At 36.6% G+C, this 17609-nt stretch overlaps 1 protein-coding gene across 1 annotated transcript in view; it reads left to right on the top strand.

The window, feature by feature from the left end:
• The first annotated feature begins 409 nt into the window (after positions 1–409).
• The window catches only part of LOC306650415 (putative zinc finger protein 56), a 43821-nt gene continuing 26621 nt past the window's right edge, over positions 410–17609 (top strand). The window contains exons 1-2 of the mRNA XM_079122462.1: positions 410–442; positions 13401–13527. Coding sequence (XP_078978588.1) covers positions 440–442; positions 13401–13527 — 130 coding nt within the window. The 5' untranslated portion in view covers positions 410–439. The remainder of the gene's footprint in view (positions 443–13400; positions 13528–17609) is intronic.

Below are 17609 nucleotides of genomic sequence, written 5' to 3'. Positions count from 1 at the left end.
TGTGCCTCTGATCTGAGCCAGCCAAGCAAATTCATGAGACCCTGTCTAAAACATTAGAAAGGAGTGGGAATTTGCTTCAGTTAAAGTGCTTGGGTTGAGTCCTAGTATTGCAAAACCAAAAGCAACAGCCCAAAGTCTGTGATCTGTTCTCATTAATTCTGGATTGGCCACATTGGACTATCCTCAGAGGTGGTTCAGCTAGGCTCAGAGTCAGGGGCAGGGCCTGAAACCTGTCCAATCAGAGGCTCCGGGGTGAGAACTGCCAATCCGCATGCAGCGAGGAGGAGGGCGGGCTTCTGAAACCTAGCGCTGGCCTTTGTCTCAGCCGCCATTCTCCGATCCACTTCTGGCTTTCCTCCTGTCAGGAGCCCCAGGTTTCTGTGCGACACAGGGAAGGAGAGACCCGAGGGAGAACACGGGGCAGAGTGAAGACCAGGAAATGGTGAGTGGCTTCAGGCAGCTGGAGACAGGGCGAAGCCCAAGCCCTTGGGACAGGTGGTGGCGGAGTGGAAATGGCGGCAGGGCTGCTCCTGGTCCTCTCAGTCTGCCGCCATCGTCTTCCTCTGTGGGGCTCAGCGCTCAGTCCCCATCTACATCTACTGCATATGGTAGCCGGACCCTGTGCATCTTGTCACATGAGTGCACGGTGTTCTCAGCCTCTGCCTGAGGCCCCATGAGGACATCAGGGTGCTGGCAGCCAGAGTTCCTGGGATTGAGCAGAACTTGTGGAGTATTATTGGAGGAGGACGAGGGTGTCCCTGTGCTGGCAGCCCAGCATCTTCACAGGCTGTGTGCTAAACTGAGAGGATGGTGAAAGGAGGACCCCGACTCCATGGGGTTCCTGCATGAAAGGAGCTGTGGTCTCTAGAGGCCTGTTCATCCTTCCTGCTGAGCTAGCTGAATATTCAGGAAGCAGCATCTCAATCCAGAACCATGGGCTCCATCCCTGCTAGTCCTTGGTCTATGCATGAATTACTAAATTTTCTTTTTGATTGGTTCTTTTCAGTTGCACATGACAATTCATTTTGGTTGATTATTGAAGCATGGAATATATCTCTAATGAGGTTCCATTTCTTGTAGATGTTCATGATTGTGAAAACTATGGTGTATTTGTGGTATATACAGGAAAATTTTCAGCTACAGTTACATTCCCAATGCCAATTTTCCCTCAACATTATCAATTTGTTTCCCAGGCTATATTTCAATTTGACAAATATATTGTTACTTCTTCAAATACTGAATGGCACATGTTGAAATTTTTGTTTCATGTTTGTGAACAATTTATGTGAGAAGGAAACAGGGAAGTATCACTTGAGCATTTGGACAAACTGTGTGTGCCCTCGTCCCTCTGTCTTCCAAGGCACAGACACTTATCACAATATTTGTGTTAAGATTCACCAGTGAAGAATTGACTGTGTGATCCTTGTTATCTCAACCTGTCAAGTCTTCCTAGTCCTGTCCTTCAGAAATGACTGATATAAGATGCCCACATCTGCTGGTCCATAACTCCATGGGGATGTAGTGAATCAGCCTCTGAGTCTTGTCCTCTTGGAGAGCAGTTTGAATTGTTGGGTGGAGTCTCTCAAGAGAGTAGCTGGATGCCCTAGAGCCTGGAGGAATCTCTTGACATTAAGTGACTCTAAATATTATTCCATTGTGGCCCAGGAGGCGAGGCAGGAGGAGGATACAATTTTAAAGCCAGCTGCAGCAACTTAACCAGGCACTGAGCAACTCAGCAAGACCCTGTCTCCAAATGAAACAGAAAAATGTGCTGGAGATGTGGCTCAGTGGTTAAATGTCCTTGGGGTTATTCCTCTGTATCAAGGAAAAAAATTTTCTAAAAGACTTTTTTTTTTTATTTTTGCTACCATGAATAGTGATGCAAATGAAAATGGAGTTCAGCTATTTCGTTGACAGAATGATTCCACAACTCTTTTAGATGTATACTCAGAATTATAACTGAATCACATATTCTGATTCAATTGTTTTTTAAAATGATTTTGTAAAACTATTTTTGAAAAAAAGTAACCAGATTTTATACTCTCATCACAGCTGTACCAAAGGTTTTATTTTGTCCATTTCCTTATAATCTAGAGCTTGTTTTATTTTTCATGTGTTTTTGTAATATCTATTCCTACAGCTCTGTTCAAGCTTGCAGGAAATCTGCTTCCCTGTTATCTTTATATCCCTGATGCAAGTTGTTAGATCCAGGCTTCCAAGATGCCACTGTTATGCTGTAAATAACAGAAATCTGTGATATTCAACCTTTTTTTTCTGTAACTGATGTTGGGGATTTCATCCACTTATGTGCTTGCAAGGCAAAGCCATTGATTTGATTGTAATCTCTGGAGATTTGAACATGTTCAGTCACATTTACTCCAGAGATTGGAGTTTAGGGTTGTATTCTTTTGAAGGAAAAGTATTAGTTAAAAACAGTCAGTTCCTGTAATAATTGCATTTGGCAACAATTCAGAAATCAGGATACATCCAAGTTTCTTTTGAAAATACCCCCAATGACTTAGTTAAAGCAAGGTCGATTTCTTGGTCACACTAATTATATTAAGTGTGTGTTGGGAGGAGGCTCTACTTATTGTGGTCACCCAGGCACCCAATGTGAGAGAACTCCACCTTAGTGTAGCTGTTTTCAACCTGAAGACAGGACATATACTGTATGGAATGATCTAGTCTATCTCGATATTATGGGCAGTGGCATGGAGCATCTGTTCATGGTTTGTTGGTCAAAGTAAGTCACAGATCACTGTCTTAACCTCTTTTATTTTCTATTTTCAAAACCCCTTTTTTGGATCTTTGGAGATTTTGAACATGCTCAGAGACCTTTGACCCAGAGCTTGGGAGTTCAGCATGTAGTCCACAGAATGAAAGATGTTAGAGATGAGCTATCCAGTGAATAGGAAACCCTCTTCCTGGGGGAATTGGCAGGTCTGCAGTTACCGTACATTAGAGCTTGGAGAGGTCAGCTCAGGAAGTGCCACCCACTAAGGCTGAAAGTGAGCCATGTATTTTCCCTTTGAACTCAGTGATGCAGGAGAGCATAGAGAGTGGCCCAATTGTCATCTGATGCCCAATTTGACCCTAGGTTTTCTTCCACATTTGATGGCAGATATTTTCTCTGTGGTCCTATGTACATAAGTCTATTGACTCATTTATTATTTTGCCAAGAGGGACTTGAAACAATATGATTATCCTGGAGGAGGAATGGTCAGCAGCACCATATGGTATTATATTTCCAATGTTATCTTCCTCTACTCTGAGCATAAGCCTTTTATTTTTGTGCTGGAGCTTAAGCCCAGGGCCTTGCACATTCTGTACACACACCTTTCAGTAACTGTGCCCCAAGCCACAAACATCTACCTTTAGATTGGTTGTATTCATGCCTCCACAATTAATGTTAGTCTCAGTGTCATGGGATTTACATAGTCCCTTCCTACTTTCTATTTAAAATACAAATAGTTTTATATACATATGGATTCATTTATGATTTCTTTGTTTTGTGATTGCTTGGTCTATATTATTGCAAATTTATATTTTAATAATACACATTGGTGTCAGGAAAGGATAATGACTTTTTTTTCTTTAGAATTCAAAATTTCTTGGATAAGCTTATTGCAGGCTCTTCCATCTATGGTTGTCATGGTGCCCCAGACCCCTGTGCAGTTTGAGGTTGTAACATATTGTGGTACTACTATGATCTTGTAAGTGTAGATTATGTATCTTCAAGTTTCATGGCTACATCATCACAAAGGGAAGAGAAGCATTATGAACATAAGTCAAGGAGTGCTAGTAGCACCAGAAGGTAGAACGAAGACTCTCTGAAGGCAGTGTGGGTCTGCTAACCCTTTGACACCTTGTCTATCGCACTGAAAACATACATTTGTGTAAAAGAATAAGCTTCTGTTACTTTAAGCTCTGATATTTTGGTGTTTCCTTTCAGCAAAAATAAGAATAAAGGTTTTTTTCTGCACCTTAGACTCTGTGACCAAATTGAATCATGTTAATGTGGTAAATGTCAAAGATAAGCCATAGTTGTCCAGATTGTGTAAACATTTGGTCGTCAAGATGGACAGGTGACTCCTTACTGTCAGAAATAGCAACACCCTGGCCAGGCAAATTCTTCATGTGAACTCTTAATAAATTGTGATCCTAAACTGCATTTTCCTCATAATGTCATCCATCACCGTGCATCTCTGTTTTACCAGATTTTGAGTAGAGTACCTAAAAAGGTCATGAGGCAAGACTCCAGATAGACATATGTGTTTCCTGGTGGGAGGATGTGTTTTCCCATAGGACCTCAGTTCGTTATTTCTCCTCAGGCATCACCTCTTCTGAGTCTTTCACAGTATAAGAAGGGTCTCAATCTAAGATACTCTTTCCCTCATTCTAGCTGCTCATGGGTGTAATAATTCTCACATTTTGAGTTCCCTCACCACATTTCCAATTGTCTGTTTTCCCCTCTCCAGTTAACAGGATTAGCAACTATTTTTCCCATGCAACACTGAATCAGACACAGCATATTCCCATTTATCTCCAAGTAATGAATGGTAGTTTAAAAAATATTAATATTCAAGTGATTAATACTCCACATGGAAGTTTAGCGGATAATAGTTCTGACTCTTCTGGCAAAAGATTTTGTTCCTCTCTGTGTTGGTAACCTAGTCACCAGTGCAGTGAGACTCAGAGATGGGACTTTTAGGCTAATATAGAATCAAAAGGTTATGCGTCTTCAGTGGATGAGTGTGTCAGTGTCTGCCTGTCGTCCTGGGAGCTAGAACCTACTTAGAGGAAATGGTCACTGGGAGGTGCACTGCACAGGTTTATCTTCTTCCAACCTCTTCCTGCCTCTCTCTGCTTCCTAGATTCCATGAGCACAGCAGATTTTCTCCATGTCTTTCTTCCATGATGTTGATGTCTTGGAGACAACCAAGCATGGATTGAATTCTTTGAAATTGCAATTCAAAATGAATAAATTCTCTTTTAAATTATTTTTGTCAGGTATTTTTGGTCACATAGATGACAAGTTAACAAATACTGAAAGGACATAAAGTAGTTTCCTCACCCACTGTCATTCTTTTTTGCAAGCAATATATATCACATCTGCCAGGGCATTAAACTTGATGCCCACAGGGGTGATTTCTCTTGGCTTTTGTAGAGCCTTATTGGTGTCTGGTCCTCTCTTCTTAGATGACAATCAGAGGAATGGGGAGATGATTATCAGGAGATAAACTGGTTGTCTGTGGCTTAGGAGCATTTCCTATTATCCCTTTGATCTACATAGGAAACCTTTTGGTAAATTAATATATAAAGATTTTTTCCACTTCTTCCTTTTTATGGAGATTTTTGGTAGCCTATAAATTGGACACTGGTATTAAAGGGAAAATACAGAATTTATTTTTCCCTCTGATATGTGAAAGAAGGGAAATTAGAAAAAACTCTAAGGAAAACTCATACATGTTCATGTGTTTCCAGAATACACAATGTCCCTCAGTAAGTAAAAATAGGTATTGGAGAATACCACAGGAGACACCATGAGTGGACTTGAAGAGTAGGTCTAACAATTAGTATGTTCATTTCTTGGTTTGTAATTCAAGATTTGTTCACTTATTTCAAGTTCCAATTTTAATAATTGCAAAATAATTTTACTAGTAGAGCTTCAAACACTAGAAAATGTATCCAAATAATAAGAATAGAGTTGGATTTCAGAAAAATTATTGTTCTTACTTTACATTAATCAAAATTTTTCTTCACCATTTTCTTTTCCCTGAATGCTGATAGTAAGTTTATCACATCTTTTCCAGTGTGGGAGGTGATTTTAAATCAAATTCTAGAGCTGAACTTTGTAAAATATATCAGAAAAATAAAAAGAAAGCAAAATTTTCCTCCATTGTGATTGCATAAAAATCAATACATTTCCTCAAGTTTGTGTGTCAGATAAGTTGGTGAATTATGGCTTTACCACATCAGATTTTCTCTCCTAAGGCATTGTGACTGTCAATCATATATCCTATTCTCTGGATATTGCAGTTTAATGCTAAATTTTTGTTATATTTTGTATGTAAGGTGACCCCCAAAAGCCCATTTTTGAGAAAATGCAAGAGGGTTAAGAGAAGAAGTGATTGGGTTGTGAGAGTCCTAACTCCTTCAGGTGTTTAATGCCCTGATTGGAATTAACTGCGGTAACTAAAGGGGTAGGTAGGGTGTGGCTGGAGGATATTGGAATTGGGGCATGACTTTGGGTTATGTATTTTTATCTGGAGAGTGGAGACTCTCTTTTTTTGCTCTCTGATTGCACTATGAGCTGTTTCCCTCTTCCACTGTGATGTTCGGGCTCACCTCAATCCCTGAGGAATGCAGCCAGCCTTGTATGGACTAAGACCTTTCAAACCATCAGCCCTTAAATAAACTGTTCTTCCTCTACAATTTTATGGTCAGCTCTTTAGTTACAGCAGCAAAATAGGTGACTAGAACAATCATATATGTCATAGTGCTTTGCAAATCCTGAACTGCTCACATAAGACTCATTGTCTACTAAGTAGTTATTACTCTGGAGATATGCCAGGCTTCAGCCCTAACCATTGGGGGTCCTAGGTGAATGGGAGGCTTCAGCAAGGTGGAGAAACAGCACACAGAGACACCAGACATTTGGAGGCTGAATCTGTCTTTATTTTTTCTGCCAGCCTTTTTATAGATATTTTTCTTTACTGATGATCATATAATTTTATGGTTAGTTTAAAATAAGAAAAACCTTCAAATGTACAATGTACACTTCTCAAAGTACACATTCTCTCTGTATGACAGCCTAGACCAAAATAACCTCATCTCCAAGCTATATTCAAACAACCTCGTCTCCCTGATAAACTGAGGGCACCATGATCTGCCAGCCTTCAAACTTCAGAACAAACACATCTCTAGATTTTCTAAGAAACTACCCCCATCATGAACTCCAGTGTTTAACAGTGAAAAACTTTTACTATTATTAAAGGTCAAAGAAATCAACGTATAGTTAATATTTAGCCTATTCTAATTTCATATAGTAGAAGACTACAATCTTATTCTGATTCTTAAAGAAGTACACTAAACACAGGAAAAGCACAAATTATATTTATGACTAACTTAAATGTTTTTATTATGTAAAGTATCTCTAGAATCAAGTATTGAAACTAAGAAAGCAACAAAGGCTAAACACCACATCCAAGCTCAGAGGAATTCCTCTTTATCCATCTATTATTATACTAAAGCAATCACAGCTTCCTTTTAACTTGAGCACAGCTACAATTGTTTATTTTCCTATATTTTATCTATGTACTACTGCCAATTTTTATTGTGCACTATTTGTGTCCAATACAGTAAAACCTTCCCAATGTTTTCCCAATATGTTTCTAAATAATATATTGAATATTAATATTAAAAAGCAAGTACACATGGAGACATGCCACACCTATGGTGTCCAAGAGGGAGGATGATAAACAGAACGGTGTCAAGTGTTGAGTCCTTTATTCCAACAGACCATGTCAAGTGTCAGAGTGGCAGGAAATAGACGCAGCCTATATGTAAGAAAGTTACATATATATTTTCTGAAAAATGTTGATGCTTGTGCTTTTCCTCTTGAGGAATATATTGTAAGCAACCTACACATATTTTTCCTCTGGTACACATAAGCATTGAGTTTGGTCAGGCATGGTCATGCACACTGTAATCCCAGCTACTCAGGAGACTGATGCAGGATATTTAAAGATTTAAAGTTCTTAGCTTTCACAATTTAGTGAGACCCAGTCTCAGAAAGAAAAACAAAAAAATAAGGAGAGGTATCAATGGGAAATCAGTCAATTTTCCCTGGGTTCAATACCTAGTACAAAGAAACATAAACAAAACCCACTGAACTTGAATATTTTTACTCACATCAGGGTGGGCAGTTTCTCATTCAAACTCTATCAATACAATTGGGTACAGGGAAGACCAGAGCTCCATGACTTCCAGTTAAAACTAGTCTTGACAACATTAATTCTGCATATCCAAGAACATGGGAGAGCTTTACATCTTATAAGATTTTCTTTAATTTCTTACTTTAGTGTTCTATAGTTCTCATTGTAGAGATCTTTCACTGCTTTTGTTAGATTGATTACCAAGTATTTTATTTTTTTCGAGGCTATTGTGAATGGGATAGTTTTTCTAACTTATCTTTGTGAAGATTTATCAATTATGTATAAAAAATCCATTGGATTTATGAGCATTGATCTGGTAAGCTACTACTTTACTGAATTCACTTATGAGTTCTAAAAGTTTTCTGATGGAATTTCTGGGTTCCTCTAAATATTTAATCATGTCATCAGCAAACTTGGGTAGGCAGAATTAATATTGTCAAAATGGCCATACTACCAAAAGTGCTATACAGATTCAGTGCAATTCCAATTAAAATCCCAATGTAGTACCTTACAGAAATAGAGCAAGAAATCATGAAATACATTGGAAGAATAAGAAATCCAGAATAGCTAAAGCAACCCTTAGCAGAGAGAGCGAAGCAGGGGTTATCACAATATCAGATCTTCAACTCTACTACAAAGCTATAGTAACAAAAATGGCATGGTATTGGTACCACAATAGACAGGTAGATCAATGATACAGAAGAGAGGACATGGACACAAAGCCAAAAAAATACAATTTTCTCATACTAGACAAAGGGGCCAAAAATATTCAATGGAGAAAATATAGCCCCTTCAACAAATATTGCTGGGAAAACTGGAAAACCATATGCAACAGAATGAAATTAAACCCCTATCTCACCCTGCACAAAACTCAACTCTAAATCAATCAAGAACCCTGGAATCAGACTAGAGACCCTTCATCTTACAGAAGAAAAACAGGTCCAAATATTCAACATGTCATCTTAGGATCAGACTTCCTCAACAGGACTGCCATAGCACAAGAAATAAAAGCAAGAACCAACAACTGGGATAGATTCAAACTAAAAAGCTTTCTCTCAGCAAAGGAAACTATCAGTAATGTGAAGAGAGAGCCTACAGAGTGGGAGAAAATCTTTGCCACTCATACTTCAGATAGAACACTAATTTCCAGAATATATAAAGAACTCAAAAACTCTACATGAAGAATACAAATAACCCAATCAACAAATGGGCTAAGGAAATGAACAGATACTTCACAGAAGAAGGTCTATAAGGAATCAACAGATATACAAAAAAAAAAAACTGTTTAACATCTCTAGTAATAAGAGAAATGCAAATCAAAACTATCGTAAGATTCCATCTCACCCCAATTAGAATGGCGATTATCAAGAAAACAAGCAACAGTAGGTGTTGGTGAGGGGGGGAAAAGGTACACTCATACATTGCTGGTGGGGTTGCAAATTAGTGCAACCACTCTGGAAAGCAGTGTGGAGATTCCTCAGAAAGCTTTGAATAGAACCACCATTTGACCTAGCTATCCCACTCCTCGGCCTATACCCAAAAGACTTAAATTCAGCATACTACAGAGATACAGCCACATCAATGTTCATAGCTGCTCAATTCACAATAGCCAGATTGTGGAACCAACCTAGATATCCTTCAATTGATGATGGATAAAAAACTGTGAGATACACACACACACACACACACACACACACACACACACACACAATGGAATATTACTTAGCCACAAAGAATGATAAAATGATGGCATTTGCAGGTAAATGGATAAAATTGGAGAATATCATGCTGAGTGACGTAAGCCAATCTCAAGAAGCCAAAGGATGAAAGATCTCGCTGATAAGTGGATGATGACACATAATGGGCAGTGTGAGGGGTTAGTGTTAGGGTTAGGGTTAAGGTTAGGGAGGGGGGCAAGAATGGAGGAAGGAAGGACTGTATAGAGCGGAGAGAGGGGTGGGAGGGGTGGGAGGAAGGGAAAAATAACAGAATGAATCAAACAATATTACCCTATATAAATTTATGATTACACAAATGGTATGCCTTTACTCCATGTACAGAGAAACAACATGTATCCCTTTTTGTTTACAATTAAAAGAAAAAAAACTTGTCTTGAACCTACAAAAGGTGTTCCATGAAGGTCCATGTGTTCTGATGCATGTAGAAGCCAATTTTTAAGAGATAGATTTGAATTGTAGGTTATCACTCCTGAGAAAGAAGTCTAGGGAAGGCGAAGAAAGCAGATGTAGCTGGTTTTCAGGTGTGTTCCAGGTCTGGGGCTGCATTTTTCTTCCAAAATATCATGTATTTTAAATTTGCAAACTTCCTTTCCTACTATTTATTTTTTTGGTAGCATGTCTTAAACTACTTTATTTCCTTTACAGATGTTAATTTGTAGCCCTTTATTATAGGAGCATCCCCTCAATTTGCACACTTAATTTTTATGGATGTGATAGATTCATGACCTGTAGTGTTGAACATATTTTCTTTTTGACATTTAAATGTGTTAGTATCATAGATTTGCATTTGCGATCATAGAGTCATTAGATATTGCTAAGGAAGTAAACCATGCTTATTATTTTTACATTCCATCTGGATGCTCCATCAATTTTAAGAATTAACAAAGTGCACATTAAAAGAGGATTCCATTCATTGCCTATGGTAATGAAGTTTTGAAAGAGAATAATTAGAAGAGAATCACTCCCCATTGTATTCAGGGAGCCCAAATCTGTCTTTTCTTGGTCACTTTTCATCCACATGAGTCTTGGCAAGGCCTGTTTTTTTGTCTTCCCTGCCTAGAGGAGTCAGGAAGGAACTTCCTCATTTGGCAAATCAGGCCAAATTTGGAGCATTGAATCATGGTTCCTATCAGACCAGGCTCTGAAGTCTCTGGAAATCCCCATCCATCCACTCCTCAGCTGTTTTCTCAAAGAAACCCCCTCCCCTACCCTACCACAACTGCCTAGTCTCACTAGAGGAAGATTTCTAAAGTTCTCAGCCAGCAAGATGTTCTGCAGCTTTGTGCATGTCTGAAGTCTTTGAGGGATGGAGAAACAAGATGGGTCCTGTCTGTCATGCTGTCCTGAACAAAACTGGGCTACTTTGTCCACCACTCTCCCAGACTGCCCACCATGTGCTTAATGGGGCTGCGTAAGTCCCACGTGGGAGACAGGTTAGGCATGTCCTTGTCTTTCTGCTTCCACTCACTCAGGCATGATGAGGTTTGGACTGCTGTCCCTTGTGTGGGCTTTGCAGACTGTCATGGCCATAGGAGTTTATTGCTCTCCAGGCTTGTCCAGCCACCTAGGCCTCTAGCTCCTCTGAACTTTCCAGCACCCTGTGCCATGCCCTCACTTGGTACCAGCAACTCTTTCCCTCTGTCCATCTTCCTTGGAGGAGCCCTGTCCAAGTGTGACATGGGAAGATTTCCAACACTGCCACTGGGTCAACCCATCACTTCCTTTACTATGACAAGCATGATGTGTACCATACTAAACTAGAGAATCAGCCTGAGAGGACTGGGAGAAAAAGTTGACATAGTGAGCAAGGAACAGTTTCCACCTGGAAACCCATGCTCTAAGAGTCCATCTTTCTTCATCTTTCCCATCAATGTCTGTAGACTTGACCCTTACATCTCCCATGGGGGCAAATTTGAGCCCAATTCAGTGATCTTTCCCTCAGTTTTAAATGCTCATAATGGATGATACTAATCTTGAATCTTTTGGCATCCCTTCCATTAAATCAGATTTTCTTTCTCATAGTTCATATTAGAAAGATGTTCATTATACTAAAGCAAACCAGGAAACGAAGACACACACTAGAATCTTAAAGTGTGTACTCAACTACCCTTTAGCACTTCTATAGCATGGAACATGTATCAAACATCAAGTAAAACTTTTATCAGAAGAAGATTGTCATTATGCTCTACTTTTAATTTCATTTTTCTTCATGGTGGCCACTCATATCGAAATCATGATGCTGTCCTTTTATGTGCATTGACACTTTATATAAAATCTATCTGCCAGATTTTTCCCAAGAATGATAATAAATTTAACTTTTTAAAGTATCTCCTTAGAATTGTTTTAAATGCTCTTTGTAAACCACCATGTTTTATACAGAAATTATTTTTTTTTAATTTTTCTTTACTTGTGACTTGCTTTGGAGAACAAAAACTCTCATGTTTGTTTACTACATGTTGGCTTTGTAACTGGAGGCTTTAAGGAAACCATAGCTTGGTCTGTTTTCATTTTATTCTACCTCAAGGTCAAAGGCATACACATTCAAATCTCCTTACACTTTCAGTAAAAGAAACAACTTAAAGAAGCCTATTTCTCAGTACATTAATATTCTAAAATATAGGTCATAGATGATAAGTGAAAACTATAAAAAAGAGACTCAGAAATTCTAACTTTTTATTCTTTTCTTCAACGTTATATCTCAGTAGTGTCTTAAACAAACAAAGCATCAATCCCAAGTTGAATTATAATTTTAAACAACTGAATATTTTTACCTTCATTTACATGAAAGCTTGTCTTGTTTTAGTGCATAAAATGTTGCTCTTTTCCCATGTGTACTAAAATGTAAAATTTAATCCATTTGATTTTATTGCCTCCTTAATATGTTTGCATTACTCTCCTCAGTTATAATAACTGTCAATAACTGCTCTGAAAATTCTTTTAATTTCAGACTTTATTTTGATATTTATGTTCCTTTTTATGAATTGTAGGCCAGGTCAACTTGCAAAAAACCCAGGAAAAGCATTAATTGGATGTATGACAATATGTCCTCAAAGATTACCAAAAAACAAAAAAACTATTACCACTGTCAATAGATTATTTTTTTGTGTATGCATTAAGATATGGCAAATTCTTGGAGTGAAAGGTGTATATTTGAAATGATATAAAAGGATTCTTGTTGCTATTTGATAATGTAGCAAAATATACAAACTGCTTAAAATATTTGAATTCAGATTCATGAATGAACTCTTCTTTAGTGTTCTACCTCATTGTTATTCTTGGACCAGTGCCAGTGGCATCAATAGAGAGCTTGCTACATACTCAGAAACCACATCCTTTCCCAGGACTAGTTACTCCATCTATGCATTAGCAACACATCCAATCCATGTTTGTGCTCATTTCAACTTGGGAAGCAATCATCTAACTCAGTATAACTTTCTCATCTTAGAAATACACAAAATATACAAATATATTCTTTTATTTTAATTTTACATTTTAGTTCACAAAAGTATAGGATATACACTTCTTTTGGACTTATGTCTTCCTCTTTCCTCTGAGTTACATAATACATTAGACAAGCAAGCTTTGTTAAAAAGTATCTTATTGAATCACTGAGGTTCCTCAACTTTTTCAGAACCAGTTCTCTTAACACTCATTGGGTTAAGTTAAAACCTCTGTGAATAATCATATGGTCAAAGTGTCATTTATATGCTTATTCTTATTTTAGAAACCATTGACATTCATGGATGTGGCTATTGATTTCTCTCAAGAGGAATGGGGATGCCTGGATGTGGCTCAGCAGAAATTATACAGAGATGTGATGTTGGAGAACTACAGAAACCTGGTCTTTCTGAGTGAGTTAGCTTCCCTTCAGAATCTTGATTCACTAACAGTATTGAAAGTCCTTCCTTTGTAGAGTATCTTTCTGTAGGTCCACATGCACAAATCAGTTTCAGATACATACTTTCATGAGAATATATTGGGAAATTGTTGATATGGACAGGAAAATATTAATTATATTACTTTTTATGTTTAACCTCATTCTTTCTTGATATGATATACACCCCTCACTTCAGATTTGTAAAAGAAATTTCACAGTATAATATATTGTGACATACCCCTTAAGTTCAATGTATTTTCTTATCTTTGATTCATTCCCTTTACTGTTGATAGTTAGAAATTGTGCTCTGGTTTTAAAGAGTGAAATGTTATATATATATATATTCTAATGAACATATATATATTATATATGTTCATATATATATGTTCTAATGAACATATATATATAATAACATATATATGTATATTATATATATATAATATATATATTCTAATGAGTCTGTCAAGATACAATATTTGGAGAAATAATTTTCCAGAATCTGGCCTTTCTCTAATGAACACAGTAGTAGGACATAAATTCAGTAACTACATGGAGGATTCCCATCAGTCATTCCATTTTCCTGTAAACAATCCTCACTGTCTCCAAGCCATTCCTAGTCACCTATATGGACCAAAGGAAAGATCCATGGAATCTAAAGAGACAAGAGACAGTAGCTGTTTTAAACAGGTTTTTATTTTTTTCTGCTGCAGTGACCAAAAGATCTGAAAAGATCATTTTAAGGAGAAAAAGATTACTTGTGGCTCATGGCTTCAAAGGTCCTTGTCCGTAAACAGCCAGCTCCATTTCTTGGGGCTTCACAGGAGGCTGAAGATCATGCTGAAAGGTTTTGGTGGAGGAACATAGTTCACATGATGATAGCAGGCTGAGAGGTACAGACTCCAGAGACAAGATACAGAGACAAAATTTATACACTAGAGATATGCCTCCAATGACCCACCTCCTCCAGCCAAACCTACCAGACCACAGATACCTAGAGCTCAGTTAATTTTATCCAAGGATCAATTCTCTGGTTGGGTTAATGCTCTCATAACCCAAACACTTAACCCCCAACCTTTTCACATCATCTCACACATGAGCATTTGGGGATACTTCACATCCAAAATATAAGAGCAGCCATATATACAGGTGAGTAGATATGAATAAAACCAAAGATTCCTGAAGATAGGTCCCAATGTGAAGGAGGAAATCACACTTAAATATGTTAATTGAGAAGCTCTAATCCAACAGAAATGAATTTCAGAAACCTAGTTTTATCTGTCTTGCAGTCATAAAAGGGCATGCCCCTCCCTATACTTATCATAATTTCAAATCCTTTTAGGGTTCTTCTTTCCCTTAGTGATCCCTGAGTATATTCAAATCAACAGCCAAAGTACCCCCCTTTGTCTATTAGGATCTGCATGGTCTGACATCTCTATTGATTTTGAAGGCCACTAGAATACCTGTTTACACTTGTGAATGTCTCTAGGTTAAATCATTGCAATATATTAATATCCTAAAACAGTTTCTGTAATATGATTTAAATATTTATTCACTTAAATTTTCATCTCAGGACTCTTTATCAATCTGGGTTTTCTGTTAATATTCTCTGCCATGTAATGAATGTTTTCTTCTCACAATTCCAGTTCTTTGTGAGTGCATAGTTATGACTGAAAATTAGTATTGTAAACAAGATTTTTAAAATAATATGGTTATTGAGATTTTATGGATTAAATTTTCTATTATTCTGGTGCCCATTTGTGTCCCATTGTTTAGGATAGGTTGAGATGTAGGTTTCCTCCCATCAATGAATAATGTGTTAATTTTTGTAATGTATACATTATGATTGAATGTAAATTGCCTACTTCACATTTTTGAACAATGTAAGTTGAAATATGCATGAAGCATGTGCCTGTTGTCTTAGAATTACATGTTTTACTTGATTTATAAATATTGTTCCTATTTTGTTTATGATTGCATACTATATGTTGTTTCTTTTCTCCATCTTGGTATTTGTATAGTTTATCTAATTAAAATATGTGGATATATGTACATATACTGAGGTTTGTACTCGGGGTACTCTAATCCTTAGTTACATTCATAGCCCCATTTTATTTTTATTTTGAAATAGATTCTTGCAAAGGTGTTCAAACTGATTTCATATTTGCAATTCTTCCTCAGGCTAGAATTACTAGTTTGCCTATCATCTATTTATTGATAAAACTCTTCTTTTGTCTAGGATAAAGATTTTAGCATTTTAAAGTAGGACTTTCAAATATTTTTACATTTCTGTTTATCTTTTATGTATTTTTAAAATTTAAATCAATCAAACCACATAAAACTAAACTGACTGTTTCAATATTTCAAGTACTGTGCAGTAGTTTTAATTCAGGTTGTTTTGCAACATCCTTCTTGGAAGTTTACATCTCCCACAATAAAGTTGGATTTTCACAAAAAACAAGGGCTCCTTTGTCACCCATCACAAACACCATTCTTTCTGTGCAAAGGGTTTGATTCCTTTAGATGTCTCATATCAGTAGAATCACACAAGATTTGGCTTTTGATGAATGGTTATTTCAGTAAGCATGATGTCTTTAAGATGAATATTTATGATAGATGGTATGCAGTTTCTCATCTTGTAAAGTTGAAAAACATTTTATAGTTTTTTTCCATATTGCCCTCATTCATGCATATGAAAGGACATTTATTTTTGCTACCCCTGTTGACCCTCTTAAATGATTTAATGATTGCAACTGTGTAACTATGTCTTAAATCACACATATAAGTGAGGATTTACTCTGTTGTGTTCCATTTGGCTACTTTTCTGAGTCCTTGTCCATATGAATCTATTGAATATTGTAACTTTTATTCCCTGTTAAATCAGAAAGCATTATTCAAATTTGTTTCTATTTTGAATAATTTTGATTTATTTATAAGCACTTGTAATTTCATGGGATGTGAAACAGTCTTTCTGTGTTTGAAAAAATAATGTTGGAATTTTGATAGCTTATACCAGGAGTCTCTAGATCATTTCAGTAGTACAGACAATATCTAATTTTATCTTTCATTTCTTAAATGAGCCCATGTTTAAGAGTGCACCATTTCCACACATTTTTGGAGTTTTAAATGTCACTTCCCCTTTTGATTTCTAATTTACTGTAGTTTGTTTATAACATCATTTAAATACTGTAATTTCTTAAGGTACTTTCTGCTTTTAAGCTGTTCAATCCAGAATATTTCATGAGCTAATGAGAAGGTTGGGTCTGAAAGTCTAGTTGATTTATACTAGTTCCTGAAGTCTTCTTGTCCCTGTTTACCATTCTGCCTGCTTTTATTCTCTGTTTTAGTCATTGGAGATTGGTTTCTCCAAATATTACTGTGTCACTATTTCTATCAATTGTCTCAAGGTGGCCTCTCTATATTTGGAAGTACAATGCAAGTTAAACATGTATTTACTATTATTTTAAGTTTTTAGAGAGTGATGTTTTCTATCTTTATATAATATTCTAGTTTTCTCTTTTTTCATAATATTTGCACTTAGAAAGCCTTTTATCTCACATAACTTCTTGCTTAATTGTTTGACATAATTATGGCCATCTCTGATTTCTTTTTTTCCACTTTGCATGCAATATCCTTTTCATCATTTCCCTTTTACTAAAATTGATCATAAATTTAAATAAAATCCCATGTAGAGACCAAACAGGAATTTTGAGATTTAATCCCATTTGTCATGTTTTGTGTTCTGATTGGTGTTTAATAATAATCCATTTATATTTAGATAAATTACTGAAAATAATGAACTTATTACTGTTACTTTGTAAGTTGTTTTCTCTGTTGCTTATAAAATTTTTTCCTACTTTTTTATTTGTGTTAATTTTTGGTACATAGATTATTATAGTGACATTCTTTGAAGTCTCACCATATTCTCTCTATATATTTTATGGTTATTTTGCCATTAAATTGGGATTATATAACTACATTATGTATTGATACTTAATTTACTAAAATTCCATATAAAAATCAACATCTTTGCATGTCCTCTTAATGTTGTTATTGATT

The sequence above is a fragment of the Sciurus vulgaris genome (assembly GCF_902686455.1).
Source record: "Sciurus vulgaris genome assembly, chromosome: 19".
Lineage (NCBI taxonomy): Eukaryota > Metazoa > Chordata > Mammalia > Rodentia > Sciuridae > Sciurus > Sciurus vulgaris.
This window is presented reverse-complemented; position numbering and strand designations above follow the sequence as displayed.